The sequence below is a fragment of the Haematobia irritans genome, chromosome 5 (genome assembly GCF_050003625.1).
Source record: "Haematobia irritans isolate KBUSLIRL chromosome 5, ASM5000362v1, whole genome shotgun sequence".
In the NCBI taxonomy this organism is placed as follows: Eukaryota; Metazoa; Arthropoda; class Insecta; order Diptera; family Muscidae; genus Haematobia; species Haematobia irritans.
The window spans coordinates 168130294-168152860 of NC_134401.1; the positions used below are offsets into that span (position 1 = coordinate 168130294).

Consider the following 22567-nt stretch of genomic DNA (forward strand, 5'->3'; position numbering starts at 1 on the left):
CGGACCCACAAATTTGGCTAGCGGGGACTCTAAGAGAAGCAAATTTCATCCGATCTAGCTGAAATTTGGTACATGGTGTCAGCATATCATCTCTAACAACCATGCAAAAATTGACCCACATCGGTCCATAATTATATATAGCCCCCATATAAACCGATCCCCCGATTTGGCTTGCGGAGCCTCTAAGAGAAGCAAATTTCATCCGATCTGGCTGAAATTTGGTACATTGTGTAAGTATATGGTCTCTAACAACTATGCAAAAATTAGTCCACAGCGGTTAATAATTATATATAGGCCCAATATAAACCGATCCCCCGATTGGGCTTGCGGAGCCTCTAAAAGACGCAAATTTCATCCGATCCGGATGAAATTTGGTACATGGTGTAAGTATATGGTCTCTAACAAGCATGCAAAAATTGCTCCACATCGGTCCATAATTATATATAGCTCCCATATAAACCGATCGCCAGATTTGACCTCCGGAGCCCCTTGGAAGAGCAAAATTCATCCGATTCGGTTGAAATTTGGTAAATGATGTCAGTATATGGTATCCAACAACCATGCAAGAATTGGTTCATATCAGTCCATAATTATATATAGCCCCCATATAAATCGATCCCCAGATTTGACCTCCGGTGCCTTTTGGAGAAGCAAAATTCATCCGATCTGGTTGAAATTTGGTACGTGATGGTAGTATATGATATTTAACAGTCATGCCAAAAGTGGTCCATATCAGTCCATAAGCATGTATAGCCCCCATATAAACCGATTTGGTTTTGGAGCCTCTTGGAAGAACAAATTTTATCCGAGCCAGTTGAAATTTGGTACATTGTGCTAGTATATGGCCGTTAACAACCATGTCTAACTAGGTCCATATCGGTCTATAGTTATATATAGCCCTCAGATAAATCGATCCCCAATCACACAAAAATTGGTCCATATCAAGTTCATAATTTGATATAGCCCCCATATAAGCGACCCCCATATTTCAATTCTGGCTCTCTACCCCGTATGGACTAAGTCACAATTTAGAAAACGATGTTAAGAAGTTTTAAAATTGTGAAAAAAAAAGTAATTCGATTGTGGATGACAGCCTTTCGTAGAAGTTTCTACGCAACCCATGGTGGAGGGTACATAAGATTCGGCCTGGCCGAACTTACGGCCGTATATACTTATTTTTGTTTCAAATAGGCTAAAAACGGAGTAAGAATTTATAAAATCGTACAAATCATTTAAATTTTGTCGAGAAAAATTATAAATCCAATCTGAAAAAATTGGGAATTTTTGAAAATATTTGAGGTCAAACGTTTCCGACATGCGTTAGAATCCATTAAAAATTATAAAAATTATTTATTTGACTAAATATCACAGAATTTGTTAATTTACATCCAAAACATTGAATTCGGATCACACCTAAAGAAGTGATGCAAATTCAGTTCAACGACTGTTGAAATGGAGGACTTCCGTCCTATGACAAGCCCATGTTAAATTCATCGCTTCTGCGTCATATTTGCACCACTTCCAGATCCAAAAAGAAAATGTTTATTACTTTTTTGGCGACGCTTTTTTGCTGGGATGTATTAGAGGTATGGGACAATTTGATTAAATTTTATTTTTGCTCCCTAGCAGTGGTAAGTTGACAAGGATATCGGCTAGATTTCAGCAAAATATGTGGTCACTTGTCGGGTTTGTGACAATATTTGGCCACATCAAGAGACATTTACACAGTCGTAACTTTAGCTAAATCTTCTGTGGAACGTATGGGGACATCTTCGTTGACGTTGTACGAATTTCACCTAAATCGGAAGAATATATGGTTTATTTAAATCTGAACCGATTTGGATAAAGTTCGACACAGTTAGATAGAATTTTAAATCTTTCTTCTGTGTAAAATAAAACGAAATGCAGAAAAATTCCTTTGAAATGGCGTATATACATGGGAGCTATTTCCAAATCTATATCAATTTGAATTAAAGTTGGTACACGAATCTAAAATCTACTCTCAGGGAAAAATTTCAAGTAAATCGAAATGAAAATTTGGTCTCCGGTTGTTATATGAATCTAAATCGGGCAAAATAAATACAAAATACAAATACATGAACAGACAGACAGACGGACGGACAGACAGACGTAGCTAAATCGACTCAGTATTCAATTCTAAGACGATCGGTATTCTAAATGATGGGTCTCTGACTTTTCCTTCTTGGCGTTACATACAAATGCACAAACTTATTATACCCTGTACCACAGTAGTGGTGACGGGTATAATAACAAATGGATTAATCGAAGTAGTAGGACTATGTTTTCCCATCTTTCTGGCAACATAGGCTAGATATGTTGGAAACCAGTTATTTTAGGCTAAGTCCATACCACAATGGTGAGCTTTTTACCTAGCACTGACTGATAAAAACTCTTATTTCTAACCGACTGCATTGAAACCACTTACATTAGTTTTTACTACACTCAAAAATATCTCCAAGATTACTGAGAAGGGATAAAGTGCCCCCGAAAAACTGAAGTTCGGTCAAAATTGATATTGAAGGCGGACGATGGCTTTGGCAACATACGTATATCGCGACGAAAAATTCACTCGTCTATTGTCTCTGACCCAATTTGTGGGTTCCTCGTAAGAACGATAATGCTGAGCAATCAGGTTATGAGTCTTCGATCGGAATAAGTGATAGTCAGAAATGTCTGGCTTTACGGTGGCTGGGCTAGGCTTCCCATTTGATGGTTTCCAAAAAAGTTTTTATGAATTTGTGTGCCTTTCCAAATATTGTGGCCGTTTATCATGCAATGGTAGGCTCAAACGCATTATTTGATTTTGATACAAAGCACTTCCTATCATTTTTTTTGGCTTCAGCAGCTCACAGTACACCACACCCAACTGGTCCCACCAAATACACAGCATAAGCTTCATTCCAAGGATATTCGGCTTTGCTGTCAATGTTGAGGCATGATCAGGTTTAAATAAAAGCAATGCGTCAAAGATGTTACATATTTTCCCTGCAAACATAATATTTTGTCCTAGAAAGTTATTATATTGAAATGAATGTGAAACGGCAGTTCGCAAGCTTCCCCCAATTCCTGTTTTGTAGATACGAAGCTTGACGTACTGAGATCCAAAAAACTATGTTGTATAATAAAATTCAACTAAAATCAAATATTTTATTTTCAATCCAAATAAACAAAACTTAGCACCAGTTTTACGATGGGCTTTTTTCTTGATGCGGGCAGGCTAACAAACGGGTGGATAAATTGACTTGTGGCCGAACGGATAGATTTAATTCAGACAATTGTATTGCTTGATGAATCTTATGTAATTACTACTATCAATATTAGTTTTAGTTAGCCAATTTTATGTAGTCTCTCGAATAGTCAAATTTTTTGCTAAAAATCCCTTTAAAAAAAACATCAATCCAATATTTTATTTTCTTATTTCATTTTAAGCTTTGCCATTAGCTCTGCTCTGAAAATCAAAAAAATGAAAGCCGTCTTTCTTTTTTTGGGTCAACAATGACAATTCAAACCATGCATAAAACAGATTCTGGGCTTTTGCCTTTATTCTCTAGCAGAATTTGTAGAGAAAATAATAAAAAAAAACCCACTACCAATCCCCAGCTTCTATCTGCCAACGATGCTTGAACTGCAAACAACGTGGAATACAAATATTTGGAGGGGGAAAATGAATATCAAATTCTTTTTAGCCCTTCTCAGAATGGTGATAGTGAATGCGTTATTGTTCCACTATTTATGGTTTTATGAGTGTACATTAAAGTGGGTCGCCAGAAACACTTTTAGAGACTGTGACCTTTGAACTGAGAGAATATGAAACAAGTTCACATTGTCTATGGCATACTATGAGCTGACCTATTGTGGTCATGTTTACTAGAGAGAGAATGCAATTGAAGGCCTTGTCACAAAAAGAGTTTTCATGACATTTCCAATAAAGTCGTCGTATTTTTTTTTTTGAATGGATTGTGGCTATATGCGTTCATTTTGCTTGTGTCTGCCGCGTGATGATTGAGGCATAAATTTGACAGTTAAAAAGTCAATTTAAAATGTTGTTGGTTTTTCGTTGATTGTTTTTTTTTTTCTTGTTCACCACTCAAAATACGAATGGGAACGGAAACAGAAACAGAAACAATTCACTGTTGTTGCTACACTGATGGCGACTTGTTTGAGAATTTTTATGACAACTGCAGGATATTTCAGGAACTTTTTGTGAAAACAGCATCAAAAAATACTTCAACTTTGATGATGGTGAAGAAACCAAATGTCCTCGCATACCAAGATTGATACATTTGCTTCCCCAAAAATGAAATGAGGATAGGATTAACATTCACTTCTATCATGGTTATGGACATGACGTTATAAAATTGCCAGATTCACAAATTTCAGACGAAGCCCTTCATATTCATGACATGATATTAAGAAAATAGCCATGACAAAAAAATTAACTGATGTGATATTTGTTGAAGGATTGAAATCTTTGTGACGATGGACAAATCCATGAATATCAAAAGTCATTGCAAGAGGTAATAGGAATAGGCCAATCACTGAATAAAGTTTTTTAAAATTTTAAAAAAAGTCTATAGAAATAAAATTTTCTATAGAAATAAAATTTTGACAAAAATTTTTAATAGAAATAAAATTGTGATAAAATTTTTTGTAGAACTACAATTTGACAAAATTTTCTACAGAAATTAAATTTTGACAACATTTTATAGAAATAAAATTTCGATAATATTTTCTATAGAAAAAAAATTTTGACAAAATTTTCTAAAAAATAAAATTTTAACAACATTTTCTATAGATATATAATTTTTGATAGAAATAAAATTTTTATACAATTTTGTACTAAATAAAATTTTGAAAACAATTTCTATAGAAATAAAATTTTGACAAAAATTTCTACAGAAATTAAATTAAAAAAAAAAAAATTCTATAGAAATAAAATTTTGACAAAATTTTCGACACAAATTAAAATTTGACAAAAAATTTCCTATGGAAATAAAAAGTTGACAAAATGTTTTATAGAAATTAAATTTTAACAAAATTTTCTATAGAAATAAATTTTTGACAAAATTTTCTTTAGAAATAAATTTTTGATAAAATTTTCTATAGAAATAAAATTTGACAAAATTTTCTATAGAAATAAAATTTCGATAAGATTTTCTATAGAAATAAAATTTTGACAAAATTTTCTAACAAATAAAATTTTAACAAAATTTTCTATAGATATATAATTTTTGAAAAAAAAAAATTATAGAAATAAAATTTTGATACAATTTTTTAATAAATAAAATTTTGAAAACAATTTCTATAGAAATAAAATTTTGACAAAATTTTCAATAGAAATAAAATTTGACAAAATTTTCTATAGAAATAAATTTTTGACAAAATTTTTTATAGAAATAAAATGTTGACAAAATTTTCTATAGAAATAAAATTTTGACAAAATTTTCTATAGAAATAAAATTATGACAACATTTTCTACAGAAATAAAATTTTGACAGAAATAAAATTTAAAGAAAAGTCTATAGCGATAAATTTTTGACAAAATTTTCTATAGAAATAAAATTTTGACAAAATTTTCTAAAGAAATAAAATTTTGGCAAAATTTTCTATAGGAATAAAATTTTTACAAAAATTTTTTATATAAATAAAATTTTGACAACAATTTTTCATAGAAATAAAATTTATACAAAATTTTCTATAGAAATAAAATTTTGACCAAATTTTTTATAGAAATAAAATTTTGACAAGAATAGAAATAAAATTTTGACAAAATTTTTTATAGAAATAAAAATTTAACAAAACTATAATCAATAACTTCAAAATAATTTTTTTTAAATTGTGGTAGATTTTTGGTAATATTTTCTTCAAATCTGGCACGAATAGCAATTGTGAGTCAGAGTCGAGGCTAATGAGAAATGCTGGACTCGAAGTCGAGCAAATTTTGGTCGACTCCACAGTCCTTGTTTTGAGCAAGTCAAGCCGTATCTAGAAACTCGTCATGAAGTAAATTTTTAGCCTCAACTGTATTGTTGTATACAACGTAAATATTTTGTTAAGTCATGAATATCATGAAAATTTGACAAAATTTTCTATAGAAATAAAATGTTGACAAAATTTTCGATATAAATAAAATTTTGACAAAATTTTCTATAGAAATAAATTTTTGACAAAATTTTTTATAGAAATAAAATGTTGACAAAATTTTCTATAGAAATAAAATTTTGACAAAATTTTCTATAGAAATAAAATTATGACAAAATTTTCTACAGAAATAAAATTTTGACAAAATTTTCTATAGAAATAAAATTTTGACAAAAATTTTTTATACAAATAAAATTTGACAACAATTTTTCATAGAAATAAAATTTAGACAAAATATTCTATAGAAATAAAATTTTGACCAAATTTTTTATAGAAATAAAATTTTGACAAGATTTTCAATAGAAATAAAATTTTGACAAAATTTTCTATAGAATTAAAAATTGAACAAAACTATAATCAATAACTTAAAAATAATTTTTTTTAATTGTGGTAGATTTTTGGTAATATTTTCTTCAAATTTGGCACGAATAGCAATTGTGAGTCAGAGTCGAGGCTAATGAGAAATGCTGGACTCGAAGTCGAGCAAATTTTGGTCGACTCCACAGTCCTTGTTTTGAGCAAGTCAAGCCGTATCTAGAAACTCGTCATGAAGTAAATTTTAAGCCTCAACTGTATTGTTGTATACAACGAAATTTTTTGTTAAGTCATGAATATCGCATTTTTCCCCAAAATAGTAAAAACAAGCAAAGTCGGGCAGAGCCTACCATGTCACTTTGTAGCTCTAAATTTTTACCAAATTTAGCCTGCACAGCTAGAATGTTAACTCTACTCCCTGTGCGTGCCTAATTTCACCTAAATGGGGGTAAAATTTGAATGATATATACACCGAAAAAAGTGAACTGTTTTATAAGAAGAATGAACTACCACGCACGAAAATTGAACTAAATTTTACTCCACATTTTGAGATTTCCACAAGGCGTTGTTAAAACCAGGAAATTTTAATGCTCTGTTAGACTTTTTAACTGCAGTTCACGAAATTACATCATCTCTTAGAAGAAAAAATTATCTAAAAGTAAAGAAGAAACTCATTGGCGCCAAATCATGACCATTTGAACCATACAGTCGTTCATTCTTACTATTTTTGGGAATCGTACAAAAATTTTCATTTGTTTTAGGTCATATTGAACTTATGTGTACGGTCATTGAACTTTATACTCACGTTTAGTTCATACAATTTTTGAGACATCTTAAAAAAAGTAAGATTTCATTAAGCTGTGGAAAAGTTCGATAAAAATAATAAAATTTAACTACAAGCAAATAATTTTTTTCCAATAAAAATAAGTTAAATTTAGCGTTAGTTTAACTACGGATTTTTTTTTCTATGTATGGAAGCTATATTTAAATCTAAACCGATTTTAACCAAATTTGGCACATTTTACGACACCATCAATTTCATTCTTTATGGGTATCCGGATTAAACTTCCAGCTTCTGGGGCCATATCGGGCAAAAGATATGTATGGAAGCTATATCCAAATCAGTATCGATTTCTTCTAAAATCAGTAGGGTTATATTCAGATCCAAAACACATACTTGTGCAAAATTTTAAGGCGTTTGGCTTAAACTTTGATGACAAAAATGTGTTCACAGTCAGACAGATGGACAGACGAACATCGCTAGATTGGCTTGGGGATCCTGAGCATTATTGCAAAGGACACGCATGTGTCTTTTACGTCCTCTACTACACGGACGAACAAGACTGTTTTTCATATGCTTGGGTGTAAAAATTATATGTTTGGAACTCAAATTTTTTAACACAATATTTTTAAGTGCAAGCATATAATGTTCATAAACTAGCATAACATGTTTGTAACATATATGTTAATATGTTAGAACATGTTATGTTTGGGACATAAAATGTTTGTAGAAATAATATGCTTAGTCAAACATATATTAATTTAGAAATAACCTATAAACATATATGTGTTTAGAAAAAGAGACCTAGAGAGTATGCTGCAAGTAAAATAATGGAAGTAACCAATTAGCGTCCTAAAAATATATCCACACAAAGAAAATTTTATTAAAATTTTTTTCTACAGGTGTATGTCCTAAGGTGAAACATAATATGTTTGAATAATACAAACAATATTTTGTTTGAACTAATACTGAAAATATATGTGCTTAAAGCAAAATGTGTTTGTGTTTTTTGAGGGTGTAGGTGTATGCAGTTACTTATAATACCCTGGTCCACAGTGTGACGCAGAATATAAATATAGCTTCAATTGATTCAATTACGTTTATATTGAAATTTCTTTAATGGTTGATCCAATTAAAATATTAATAGATTTAATAAAAAACAAGTAAGGAAAGTCTAAAGTCGGGCGGGGCCGACTATAATATACCCTGTACCACTTTGTAGATCTAAATTTTCGAACATCCGTCAAATGTGATGGGTGCTATATATAAAGGTTTGTCCCAAATACATAAATTTAAATATCACTCGATCTGGACAGAATTTGATAAACCTCTACAAAATCTATAGACTTAAAATTTAAGTCGACTAATGCACTAGGGTGGAACACAATGTTAGTAAAACATATGGGAAACATTTAAATCTGAAGCAATATTAAGGAAACTTCGCAAAAGTTTATTTATGATTTATCACTCGATATATATGTATTAGAAGTTTAGGAAAATTAAAGTCATTTTTACAACTTTTCGACTAAGCAGCGGCAATTTAACAAGGAAAATGTTGGTATTTTGACCATTTTGGTGGAAATCAGAAAAACATATATATGGGAGCTATATCTAAATCTGAACCGATTTCAACCAAATTTGGCAGGCATAGCTACAATGCTAATTCTACTCCCTGTGCAAAATTTCAACTAAATCGGAGTTAAAAATTGGCCTCTGTGGTCATATGAGTGTAAATCGGGCGAAAGATATATATGGGAGCTATATCTAAATCTGAATCGATTTCAACCAAATTTGGCACGCATAACTACAATGCTAAATCTATTCCTTGTGCAAAATTTCAACTAAATTGGGCCAAAACTCTGGCTTTTAGGACCATATTAGTCCATATCGGGCGAAAGATATATATGGGAGCTATATCTAAATCTGAACCGATTTCAATCAAATTTTGCACACTTGATTATACTACTTATTGTACTCCTATTGCAAAATTTCAACCAAATTCGGCAAAAATCTGGCTTCTGGGGCCATATAAGTCCATATCGGGTGAAAGATATATATGGGAGCTATATCTAAATCTGAGCCGATTTCAATCAAATTTTGCACACTTTACTATACAACTAAGTGTTATGTTTGTACAAAATTTCAAGCAAATCGGTATAAAACTCTGGCTTCTGGGTCCACATTAGTGCATATCGGGCGAAAGATATATGTGGGAGCTATATCTAAATCTGAACTGATTTCTTCCAAAATCAATGAGAATAGATTCGCACCCAAATTAGGAACATGTGTTAACTTTGAAGGCTATTGGACTTAAATTGCGACCTAGAATTTGATCACAAAAACGTGTTCATAGACAGAACGGATGGATGGACGGACAGACGGACAGACGGGCATGACCCATCCTGACCATTATTGCCGAAAACACCATGTGTCTATCTCGTCTCCTTCTGGGTGTTACAAACATATGCACTAATTTATAATACCCTGTTCCACAGTGTGGCGCAGGGTATAATTAATTGATTCAATAAAATATTTAATTAATTCAATTAAAAATTATGTAAATGATTTTTGTTTTGAATAAAACATTAATTGACCCAATGAATCTGGCCAAATAGTTTAAATATTTTTCATGCCTTAATAATGGAATGTCTTGTGCAAGATGGATATGAAACAGGTTGAGCAATTAACGAAATGCTAAGGGAAACTAGTAGAAATTGCCAATAACGAACCTAACCAGTTTTTGACAATTTTCATTTGATTTACTAATTTCTATATTCTCTTAAATATTTCACAAATTTTATTATTCTGGGGCGATTCAGATGCTAAAAAGGGAATAGGTTGGTTGTCTAATATTGGTGTATAGGGACATGTCTATGGGAGCTAAGGGGGTTATTCTAAATTATCACAGGACATATCCTTTCGAATGAGTCAAAGTGGCGAATGAGTTAAGTTTTGATTAAAACTAAAATGATTACGCATTATCGTGGAAAAACAGAGATAGTTTCCTTGAGTCATCACATTTTTCAGTCCTTGACTTTGAATACAAGCCTTAGGACCTAAAGGGTGTATATTTGCATATGAACTATGTGAATGCAATTCATCTCAGAGAAGACATTTACATCTTAAATTTGCATTGCTTATGCATTTGAGATGCACAATGACATCAAAGTCTAGGCTGATCTCTCTGTTAGACTAAGTGTCGCATACACATACACCAGGCCAACACGTATTACAGTATCTCATAAAAATTTACATATAAATGCATTTGTTTTTGTACACATCTATGAAAATTGTATTGTCTATACTCTTCATCGGTATCTATGTGTGTGCAAGTGTATATGTGTGTATAAACATTTGCTTTTGAATTTGCTATGCAAGGAAATGCAATATTGTTTCATTTGTATACAAACTCAATTATATCTTTCCCTTTGTATGTGTCTGAAGATTGTGAATGTGTGTGTGTGTGTTTGTTAATATGTTCAAAAACTTTGTGTAAAATTGCGTCATGGTCTTCTTATAGTTTCTCCAGGTTATTGTTTGTTTGTTTGTTTCACTGAAGGAAAACAATTTTCTTGAAATTTTATGACCTATCCTAAATGTAACAGTTGTTGTTGTTACAGCATGCATTCAATGTGCATAGCTGTTTATATTTGTGAAAGCTACTTCTTCTTCTTATGTTGGCAAGAGGATATTAACTTTATTAGAAAATGTTGTGTCGTTGATTTTGATGCACAAGTTTTCACATTAAAAATATGAAAAAGTTGCCTTATAATTATTATGATGATGCTGATGATGGTTACCACTCCACTAAGATTTTCTTTTCAAAGGAATATGTACAAGCTGGTTGGTCATTAATTTGGCTTGGCTTTACCTTTCATTCAAGACCATTACATGCACACATCCCGCTCTCTTTCACATAACCTGAAAGAAATTGCAAAGATATTTCACAAGAATGCCAGGTTCATTTGCCCATAAAATCCTAATGTTTTTGCTTGGTTGATTCCTCTCTACCTCAATTGGGAATGGTATAAATTATTAAGCATCCCGATTTGGGTCAACCGTGCCGAAGATGTTGATAATGCTGCCAAAACAAAAAAAAAAAAAAAACACAAAATGTTGAGTATTTTAAAGGAAGCATTTTTTTTATAAATTATTTAGAGTGTAAACAGAAATTTTATTTATTAGCTTGCACCAACATCCTGTATTAAGACCACCAAGTCGGAAGTGTATAACTCGAATAATGCTAATTAAGATTAAGTAAATAAAAGATTTTCGTTTTTTTTTGCAATTCTACAAATAGAGCAAAAGCAAAACTGAATGAGTTTTCTATGGATGTAATGTTATCTGGTTTGTTGAGCTAAAATTTCACGGTCCAATGATCCTTTTCCAGTAAAACAAAAGTCATTTGATTTAAAAACAAAATTGGTGGTTTGGAATAAAAATATACTAGAGTTGAGAGTATTTGCATAAAGTGAAATTCTTATGTTGTGGTGGACATGTTTTTTGTTATGGAGAAAGCTATAAGAAAAATTCAAATTTTTACAAATAACCTTGGAAAGACTAGGGCGGCATAGAGTGAAAGCTCTCAAACTTGTACATTCTTGAAGGTACCTTTTCCAAATGGACAACTTTCGTAGGACTTATGCTATATCGAGTCATATTAAAAATAGCCTCTCATAAGTGAACAAATATTTGCACCCAGAAAAAAGTGACCCCTTCTTTAAGTTAAAATGAACTCATTGTGAAGAAAGTTGAACTTCGTATAGCGCCAAAGACATTTTTATTTGTTTGAACGATGTGATTTTCGTAGAAATTAGGTAGAATGCATTCCATATATTAGTTAACATTTTCCTATATTTATGTACCGCTATACTAGAGAATGAAAAAATTTAACTGAATTGAATTCATATATGGAATGATTTTATTGAACTCTTTTCATTCATTTGGACAAATCTTACATATTTGTGGTAAACCTTTTACTTCAAAATTAGAACTGCTTACCTTCGATTAAAAATACAATTTTATTTATTTATATAAGCAATTATTTCTTCAAAAAAGACATGTTTTATTAATATATTAAATATATTTATTAAGAATCAACGACTGGGGAGCCACCGTGGTGCAATGCCTTGCATACACAAGGTCGTGGGTTCGATTCCTGCTTCGACTGAACACCAGAAAGTTTTTCAACGGTGGATTATCCCACCTCAGTAATGCTGGTGACATTTCTGAGTGTTTCAAAGCTTCTCTAAGTGGTTTCACTACAATGTGGAACGCCGTTCGGTCTTGGCTATAAAAAAGGAGGTCCCTTGTCATTGAGCTTCATATGGAATCGGGCAGCACTCAGTGATAAGAGAGAAGTTCACCAATGTGGTATCACAATGGACTGAATAGTCTAAGTGAGCCTGATACATCGGGCTGCCACATAACCTAACCTAACATAACAGCATCGACTGGCCTTGAAATATTAGTTTATTATTCAACTATTTCCAATTTCTATGTAATGTTATCAACTATAAAACGCATTTTTTCTTCTTCTTGTACTTTTCACTTTTAATAAGTTGCTGCCTAACAATTTTGTCCTTCTTTTACAATTTCAATACCTATAAATACAAAAAATCATAAACAATTTTTTATACCCTGCGCCACACTGTGGAACAGGGTATTGTAAGTTAGTGCATATGTTTGCAACACCCAGAAGAAGACGAGATAGACACATGGTGTCTTTAGCAAAAATGCTCAGGGTGGGCTCCTGAGTCGATATAGCCATGTCCGTCTGTCCGTTAACACCATTTTGTAATCAAAGTCTAGGTCGCAGTTTTAGAACAATCGACTTCAAATTTGGTACAAGTATGTGTTTTGGCTCAGAATAGAACCCTATTGATTTTGGAAGAAATCAGTTCAGATTTAGATATAGCTCCCATATATTTCAACCGATATGGACCTATAAAGGGTGATACGGTCAAATTTTGGTCAATATAAACTTGACGTATTTCTTTCAATTTTGCATTTAAAAAACCTGAACACCCCTCATTTTGAAGGTGTGTGTGTAAAATGTTGCTCCTATTTTGATTTTGGAATTCACTCTTCAGTTGTCAAAATGTCGACCAAGCAAGAAGAGCAGCGTATCAAATCCGAGCTACTCGCACGCAAAGCTGGCAAAATCGCTAAAAGTTGCCAAATCAACCGTTACAAATGTAATTAAAGTGTTTGGGGAACGTTTGTCGACAGCCAGGAAGTCTGGATCGGGGGGAAATCGAAAACCGGAATCCGCTGAGACGACAAAGAGAGTTGCCGGTAGTTTCAAGCGAAACCCTAACCTCTCTCTCCGAGATGCCGCAAATAAGCTGGGTGTATCGTCTACAACCGTGCATCGAGCCAAAAAGCGAGCCGGACTATCGACTTACAAGAAGGTAGTGACTCCAAATGGCGATGATAAACAAAATACGAAGGCCAAAGCGCGATCCCGGAGGCTGTACACGACGATGCTGACGAAGTTTGACTGCGTGGTAATGGACGACGAAACCTACGTCAAAGCCGACTACAAGCAGATTCCGGGACAGGAGTTTAATACGGCAAAAGGAAGGGGAAAGGTAGCAGATATTTTCAAGCACATAAAACTGTCAAAGTTCGCAAAGAAATATCTGGTTTGGCAAGTCATCTGTACCTGTGGCTTGAAAAGCAGCAGTTTCATAGCTTCCGGGACTGTCAACCAAGAAATTTACGTGAGAGAGTGTTTGAATAAACGTCTGCTGCCTTTACTGAAGAAACACGGTTGTTCCGTACTGTTTTGGCCGTATTTGGCATCTTGCCATTACGGTAAAAAGGCCATGGAGTGGTACGCCGCCAACAACGTGCAGGTGGTTCCCAAGGACATGAACCCTCCCAACACGCCAGAGCTCCGCCCAATTGAGAAATACTGGGCTATTGTCAAGCGAAACCTAAAGAAGACCAAAAAAACTTCTAAGGACGAGCAGCAGTTCAAGGCAAACTGGCTTTATGCGGCGAAGAAGGTGGACAAGGTGGCTGTACAAAATCTGATGGCAGGTGTCAAGCGTGAGGCCCGGCAATTCGGATTTGGAAAAGCGAAAGCCTAACTGAATATTTTTCCTGAATTTTATACTAATTGAACTTGAAAAAGAAATTTAATTTGATTTTTAAAATAAACGATTTCACTGTTTTACACGCGTTTTCCCTTGACCAAATTTTTTCCGTATCACCCTTTATGTTATGGCCCCAGAAGCCAGAGTTTTACCCTAATTTGCTTAAAATTTTTCACAAGAAGAACAATTGTACTATAGTAGAGTGTGCCAAATTTTATTGAAATCGGTTCAGATTAAAATATAGCTCCCATATATATCGTTCGCCCGATTTACACTCATATGACCACATTTTACTCCGGTTTAGTTGACATTTTCACGTCAAAATATTTTTTTATATTGTTTTATTAGGCTCATATCAATGTACATAGATTGGATTTGTGCCCTTTTTGTATTTTAATTGAAAGGTGTGAATTATCCTATATTTGAATATTATTGCTTTAGCGAAAATAAATATAATTTTTTCCATTATTATTTCGCGTTATATTTTGTTGCAAAGAATTCCTTGAATTCCTAACATTCAATCAGATTCGCTAATCATGATAGGGACCAGCATGAACTTATGACGATTTTCAATTTGTACCCCCCAGGTGGGTTTTGAATCGATATTTGCTAATAAGCTATGCTACGCTTGATGATGGCTTCACACAAACAAATAAGCATCAAAAACTAATACTCATGTATATATGATCCCACCCTCTACTTTCGTGGGGAGGGTGGCGGTCTTTACTCCTTTACAGATGGTGGCTATCGACTTGCGATATAAGCTTAATTTTGGAAAGTCCTCAGTTATTTGTTGGCAATCAGACCAAGAGCCAAATACAGCAGTCATCATTCAGTCAACATCATGACTCAACAGAAGATCAATCATCTGGCGAAATGCCTTTGGCAGAAGGGACTACAACCGCCAATACTGCCATGAAAGGTACAAATGGAGGTTTTGCTAATAGCTGTAAAGCATGTTCTCATCACACAGCGGACTACTCTTGGTCGCAGGATAATGAAACCTACAACACCAATAGCGCGGCTGCCACAATAATTGCAGTTGAAGTTGCAGATACGAATGCAGATGCTCTCTATGGCACCACAAAACTATCAACTCTTATATTTTTACCTTTTACCAGTCCTTCTAATTGTTTACCCAGATCAAATGTCCTTGTGACTCCTTATACTCGTACACATGCCATCGATAATGACTATGACGATGATGATGTGATGGTATCGTTAGCAAAGTACAGCAATTATAACATGGCATATGGACAACAAATGTGGACAAAAGAGTTTGAGGTAAATGGCAAAGCAAAAGTAAATGAAAAATACCAGCAGATGTCATCTACCATAACAACCGGTAGAATGGAAAAACATTCTAAATTTACAGTATCCTCACCTGTGGTCATGTCAACTTTTAACCCAGAGCATATTTGAATATGACAATCAGGTATTCCAAGGCAATTGAGAACTGATGAGTGACATATCGATAGACCAACTATTACCATTGGATAAATGCAATAAAATCTATAATTGTTTTATTCTGTACTCGTAATTGTTGTATCTACATGAGCATGTGAGGTTTTCTTTTATTGGGTAACACAATTTTCTATTTTTTTCTTAAATTCACTTACTGGCTAAAATACTGCAGCCATTGTTTGTGGTTAACATTTACGGATAGCAAATGCCATTCTACATTCTATTCGTAAATAAACCACATAGGCCGTTCAGCTCCTAAGGCAATCTAAAATATTATTGGGCCGAAAAACTGCATTGGGTCCATTTCAATTGATTGATTTACACAATATTGAATTGTTTTGAGAATTGAGAAAACCATAGGAAAATTAAAATGTTGGGTGATATATTGATTTAATTTTTTTTTGTATACCTGTACAATATGTATGTTTAATAAAATTTTATTAAAATGTCAAGAATTAGACTAACTTGTCGATGAAAATGTTCACGATTTAAATTTTTAAAATTTTAAAAAATTTAATTTTAATTTAATTTTTAAAGCATTAAGATAAATCTATCAGTTGGCAGATAGCGACACTAGGCTTACCCAATTCCGCCAAATAACATAAAAGGTAATCCTCTTCCAGGAAAATTACTTTCCTGAAACGCTACCAACAGGTAAATTGTAATGGTGAACGAAATTTTAGCAATCATGAAATAACCATCAAATCCATTCGCATTACCAGAGCACCTTAATTCATAGTATGAGTTATTTGACAATTAACAGCTCATACGCACCCTTGTACATGTAAATATTATTAATTATACGCACCACTGGTTAAATAGATGTAGTTATGCACCTAGTTGTATACATATGAGGGTGATCCCATATGTATCGAGGCAAGAATATCGAATGAGCAATAAACTTCCGTCTACTACGTTCCTCAGATTCAGATCAGATTCGTTTTTATACCCACCACCATAGAATGACGATGGGGGTATAATAAGTTTGTCATTTCGTTTGTAATACATCGAAATGTCGATTTCCGACTATAAAAAGTATATATATGCCCATGTTCCCACATCCACTTCCAGGTGAATATGAATCAATTGCACGATTTTCGTGTCCTACAATCCACTTTCACCCGAATTTTCGTGAAATCAATTCACTTGCACAAGTCTTGGTGAAAGTTGAATTATGTCCACGATGGGTGTATTTCCGGTTAAAAAAAGTACTTGCGTAAAAAATTTGAAATGTTATTTTTTTTTTAATACATGAGTTTTATTAAAACTGCGTCATTTTTAATTAAAAAAAAAAAGTGTAGTTCACGTTGGGTTGAGTGAATTACCCGAATTTATTCTGATAATTGGTTGATAGTTTTGCTGCAAGTAGAGGATGCTGATGAGGAATGTGGTAATTCCGAAACAGCTGTACATCCAACCATCTTGCAGTCTATAGGGCTTTGCCCAAATAAATTTGACAAGCATACTTTTCCTCTGTTGGTTAAGCTACACTTGTAGTTTAGTCAATGCATGGCTTTAAGCTGAGATAAAAAAAAAAAACAACAATAACGATTGAAGAGAAGCCAACAATAACAAACAAAACGAATGAAGATAGAGGAAGCACGCTCAAAAACAAACCCAGCCAAATACATACAAATCGATGATTTGAGTTTGGCAAAGGAAAAGAGATATGCTGGCAAATTTGTTTAGGCAGTAGCCGACTATCAAACCCTTTTTCGGGAGGTTCAAGTGTAGTTCACGTTGGGTTGAGTGAATTACCCGAATTTATTCTGATAATTGGTTGATAGTTTTGCTGCAAGTAGAGGATGCTGATGAGGAATGTGGTAATTCCGAAACAGCTGTACATCCAACCATCTTGCAGTCTATAGGGCTTTGCCCAAATAAATTTGACAAGCATACTTTTCCTCTGTTGGTTAAGCTACACTTGTAGTTTAGTCAATGCATGGCTTTAAGCTGAGATAAAAAAAAAAACAACAATAACGATTGAAGAGAAGCCAACAATAACAAACAAAACGAATGAAGATAGAGGAAGCACGCTCAAAAACAAACCCAGCCAAATACATACAAATCGATGATTTGAGTTTGGCAAAGGAAAAGAGATATGCTGGCAAATTTGTTTAGGCAGTAGCCGACTATCAAACCCTTTTTCGGGAGGTTCAAGTGTAGTTCACGTTGGGTTGAGTGAATTACCCGAATTTATTCTGATAATTGGTTGATAGTTTTGCTGCAAGTAGAGGATGCTGATGAGGAATGTGGTAATTCCGAAACAGCTGTACATCCAACCATCTTGCAGTCTATAGGGCTTTGCCCAAATAAATTTGACAAGCATACTTTTCCTCTGTTGGTTAAGCTACACTTGTAGTTTAGTCAATGCATGGCTTTAAGCTGAGATAAAAAAAAAAAAACAACAATAAATAATAAATTATAATAAGTCTATTGATTCCACTTATTTTGATTTCCGCCTTAGTGAATTTTTGGGTGATTTGTGCAACCCAGCTGGTTACAGAAAAGTTCAAAAAAGAGCGTGGAATTAAGAACACCAAATTTTCACGTTCGTGGATTTAACGTGAATAGTGGAAGTGGAATTGAAGTGGATATCGGAACATGGGTGATATTCTTGATCAGGGAGAAATTCTAAGATGATATAAGAATGTCCGTTTGTCTATCTGTTGTAATCACGTGTTCAATAATGGCGCTATCGCCCCTGAAATTTGGCACAGATTCGTTTTTTGCTTGCAGGCAGGTCAATTTTGAAGATGGGCTATATCAGGTCAAGTTTTGATATAGTCCCCATATAAACCGAACTCCCGATTTGGGGTCTTGGGCTTATAAAAACCGCAATTTTTATCCAATTTTCCTGAAATTGGAAATCTAGACGTATTTTAGGACCACCAAAAGGTATGCCGAAAATGGTTCCTATCGGTCCATATTTTGGTATAGCCCCCATCTAGACCGATCTCCCGATTTTATTTCTTGGGCTTCTAGAAACTGTATTTACTATCCGATTTGTCTGAAATATGAAATCTAGAGGTAGTTTGGGACCATCAAGGAGGGTGTCGCAAATGGTCTGTATCGGTTCATGTTTTGGTATAGCCCCCATATAGACCGATCTCCCGATTTTATTTCTTGGGCTTCTAGAAACTGTATTTACTATCCGATTTGCCTGAAATTTGAAATCCAGAAGTACTTTAGGACCACAAATAGGTGTGCCGAAAATGGAGCCTATCGGTCCATGTTTTGCTATAGCCCCTATATAGACCGATCTCCCGATTTTACTTCTTGGGCTTCTAGAAACTGCATTTTCTATCCGATTTGCCTGAAATTTTAAATCTGGAGGTAGTTTTGGACCATCAAGGAGAGTATCGCAAATGGTCTGTATCGTTTCATATTTGATATAGCCCCCGCTTTCGGAGATAAATATTTCAAATTTCCAAAATTTTGGTTATCTCACATTTCAACTCATTTTAACCCACCCAACTATTTAATTTCATTGATATGTTTTTTTTGTCACCTTAACATTGAAACCCAATTCGATGTCAAAATAAATCTCCATGAAAGTCATTTAAATATTCAATGCAATATCAAATTAACACACAAATACACAATTAGGGCCATCCATGACTGGAGACTAATGAAGGATATTCGATGTCCCATTGATTTGTGTCACATTTAAAAGATTAAAATCTTATAGCCTTGATGCGGGCCCATTGAACACTTCCGCACCGATATTAATTCAATGTGACAAATAAGGTTTTCTTAATCCAATCGATTTAGAAAAGAAGCTTTTCGTCTCTCCGATGATAGCAAATCCTTGATGTGAAGCAAACACAGCGTAAAGCAAACGAACCAATGTCAACGTCAAATTAATTTTACCATCACTATAATAAGGTGAGGGTGTAAAGTGCAAAAAAAAAAAGAAAGCCAAGGAAAGGCATGGGAGGGAGGATCTGTAAAAAGTTGAATAAAAAGTTTTTCAAATAAATGGCAGTTACATTAAAGATTTATTTATGTTGAAGACAAATTTACGCCGAACCACGTGTAGACATATTAAATTAATGTTGGCAAATAATTTGTTACTTGTTGGCGGCGACGGCCGCGGTGGTGGTGGCTTGATAAAATCATTTCGGTACCAACGATGGTTGGCAGCCGCATATCGGAGGTTGTAAGCTAATACAGGAAAATAGAACAAAGTCATAAAAAAAGAGCTAAAATACTTTTAGCTATTGAATGAGAACGGCAGATGAGAGAATATAGATGTTTACTTTGGAGTTTATCTGCAAGAGTTTTTCTTGAAAAGAAAAATTGGAGCAAATATCGTAGCCATGATACAACTGATAATATTTATCTAATGGCATATGCTTAATCCAATGATTTACTTTTTCATATGTATCTTGAATTTGGTCATTAAATTGTCTTATGGACTTCCTATATATTTAAATTTCATCATAAGGAAATTATTTCATACAACGAATATTTTTAAGACTTTTATGCCTGATGATAAAAAATAAAAAATCTGTTAATAAAGATTTTCTGAAAGCACTTCATTTCCCCTTTCGTTTTAAAGGATTTTGAAATTATCAAAGAACATATCACTTTCATGAAAGTATGAGTTATTTGGCAGTCAATAAAACATACGCACCCTTGTCCATAGAAACATTATCACTTATACGCACCCCCCCCCCTGATTACGTCATAGTCATGTACCTAGTTTTTAAATATAAGAATGAGCTGGTATTCCTTAATGCAAGACTATCTAATGATTAAATGGCTACCTTCTAAACGGCTATTGTCCAAATCATAAGACTAAACCCATAGGATGTCTGGGTATGTGATTAGGCTCTTCGCTTTGGAAGTTAAGTTAGGTTTAATGACATCTCCTTATTTCAGACTCTCTTAGACTATTCAGTCGATTGTAATACCACAATGGTGTACTTCTCCCTTTTCGCTGAGTGCTGCCCAAATCCATATTTACCTCAATGAAAGGGGACCTCCTTCTTATAGCCGAGGTTGCTTAGAGAAGTTTAAATACGCCCAGAAATATCACAGGCCTTACTGAGAGGTGATTACTCAATGCTGAAAACTTTTTGGTTATCGCTTGAAATTGGGAGTCAACCCATGATCCTTTGTAAACAAGGCGGATATGCTATCCATTGCCCCTAGTGGCTCCCGGTGAAAAGGTAGTCTGTGAAAAAAAGTTGCTGTTTACTCTGGTTTATCTTCTTGGATAGCTAGTGCCAATGTCCAGCTTCATAGTGGTAGTACGCAAGTATTAAATAAGCGACGACCAAGCTCCCCGAACATGGCTACCACAGAGGAAAACGGAACAAGTATATACGACCGTAAGTTCGGCCAGTCCAAAGCTTATGTACCCTCCACCATGGATTGCGTAGAAACTTCTACTGAAGACTGCCATCCACAATCGAATTACTTGGGTTGCGGTAACACTTGCCGATGGCAAGGTATCTTAAAACTTCCTAACACCAATTATTAAATTACAAGGTAGTCCATACGTAGTATATATTAAACTAAAGAGGGCCGATTAAATACGTATATAATTAAGTTTAAAGTTTCTATAGATATAAAATTTTGACAAAATAAAATTTTGACAACATTTTCAATAGAAGTAAAATTTGGAAAAATTTTCTATAGAAATTTTATATAGAAATAAAATTTTGACAAAATTTTCTATAGAAATACAACTTTTACAAAATTTTCTGTAGAAATAAAATTTTGACTAAATTTTCTATAGAAATAAAATTTTGTCAAAATTTTCTACAGAAATAAAATTTTGACAAAATTTTCTACAGAAATAACATTTTGACGATGTTTTCCATTAAAATAAAATTTTGGTAGATTATTTTTGGCTCGAGTGGCAACCATGAATATGAACCGATATGGACCAATTTTTGTGTGATTGGGGATCGGCTATACATAACTATAGACCGATATGGACCAATTTTGGCATGGATATTAGCGGCCTTATACTAACACCACGTTGCAAATTTCAACCGGATCGGATGAATTTTGCTCCTCCAAGAGGCTTCGGAGATCAAATCTGGGGAACGGTTTATATGGGGGCTATATATAATTATGGACCGATATGGAGCAATTCTTGTGTGTTTGTTAGAGACCACATTCTAACACCATGTTCCAAATTTCAACCGGATCGGATGAAATTTGCTTCTCTTAGAGCAATCGCAAGCCAAATTTGGGGGTCCGTTTATATAGGGGCTATACGTAAAAGTGGACCGATATGGCACATTTGCAATACCATCCGACCTACATCAATAACAACTACTTGTGCCAAGTTTCAAGTCGATAGCTTGTTTCGTTCGGAAGTTAGCGTGATTTCAACAGACGGACGGACGGACATGCTCAGATCGACTCAGAATTTCACCACGACCCAGAATATATGTATATCTTATGGGGTCTTAGAGCAATATATTCGATGTGTTAATGATTTATTGAAAATTGTCAAAGCCTAGGACACCTCCCTTGAGAGTATGAGTTTTTTTGCTTATACATAATTCATACGCACCCTTCTACACAAAAATATTATTACTTATACGCAACCCTAATTTGGTAGTAATAATTACATAAACATGTATTAAAAAATATAAATTAAAAAAAAAAAAAACATAATTAGAATTACCATATGCAAAGACTAAGGCTATGGTCACACAAGGCAAATATTTGACCAAAATGAGTGTCAAACATTTTTCCAGAACCATTTTCCCAATAA

The 22567-nt window shown here is 33.8% G+C and overlaps 2 protein-coding genes across 3 annotated transcripts in view; one reads left to right on the forward strand and one right to left on the reverse strand.

Annotated features, from left to right (window-relative positions):
• The window catches only part of LOC142241216 (uncharacterized), a 28451-nt gene extending 12557 nt beyond the window's left edge, over positions 1-15894 (forward strand). For both annotated transcript variants that reach the window (XM_075312961.1, XM_075312962.1), the window contains exon 7: positions 15099-15894. In XM_075312961.1, coding sequence (XP_075169076.1) covers positions 15099-15783 — 685 coding nt within the window. In that variant the 3' untranslated portion in view covers positions 15784-15894. The remainder of the gene's footprint in view (positions 1-15098) is intronic.
• The window catches only part of dpr1 (defective proboscis extension response 1), a 707346-nt gene that overhangs the window by 314690 nt on the left and 370089 nt on the right, over positions 1-22567 (reverse strand). The gene's annotated exons all lie outside the window — the stretch shown is intronic.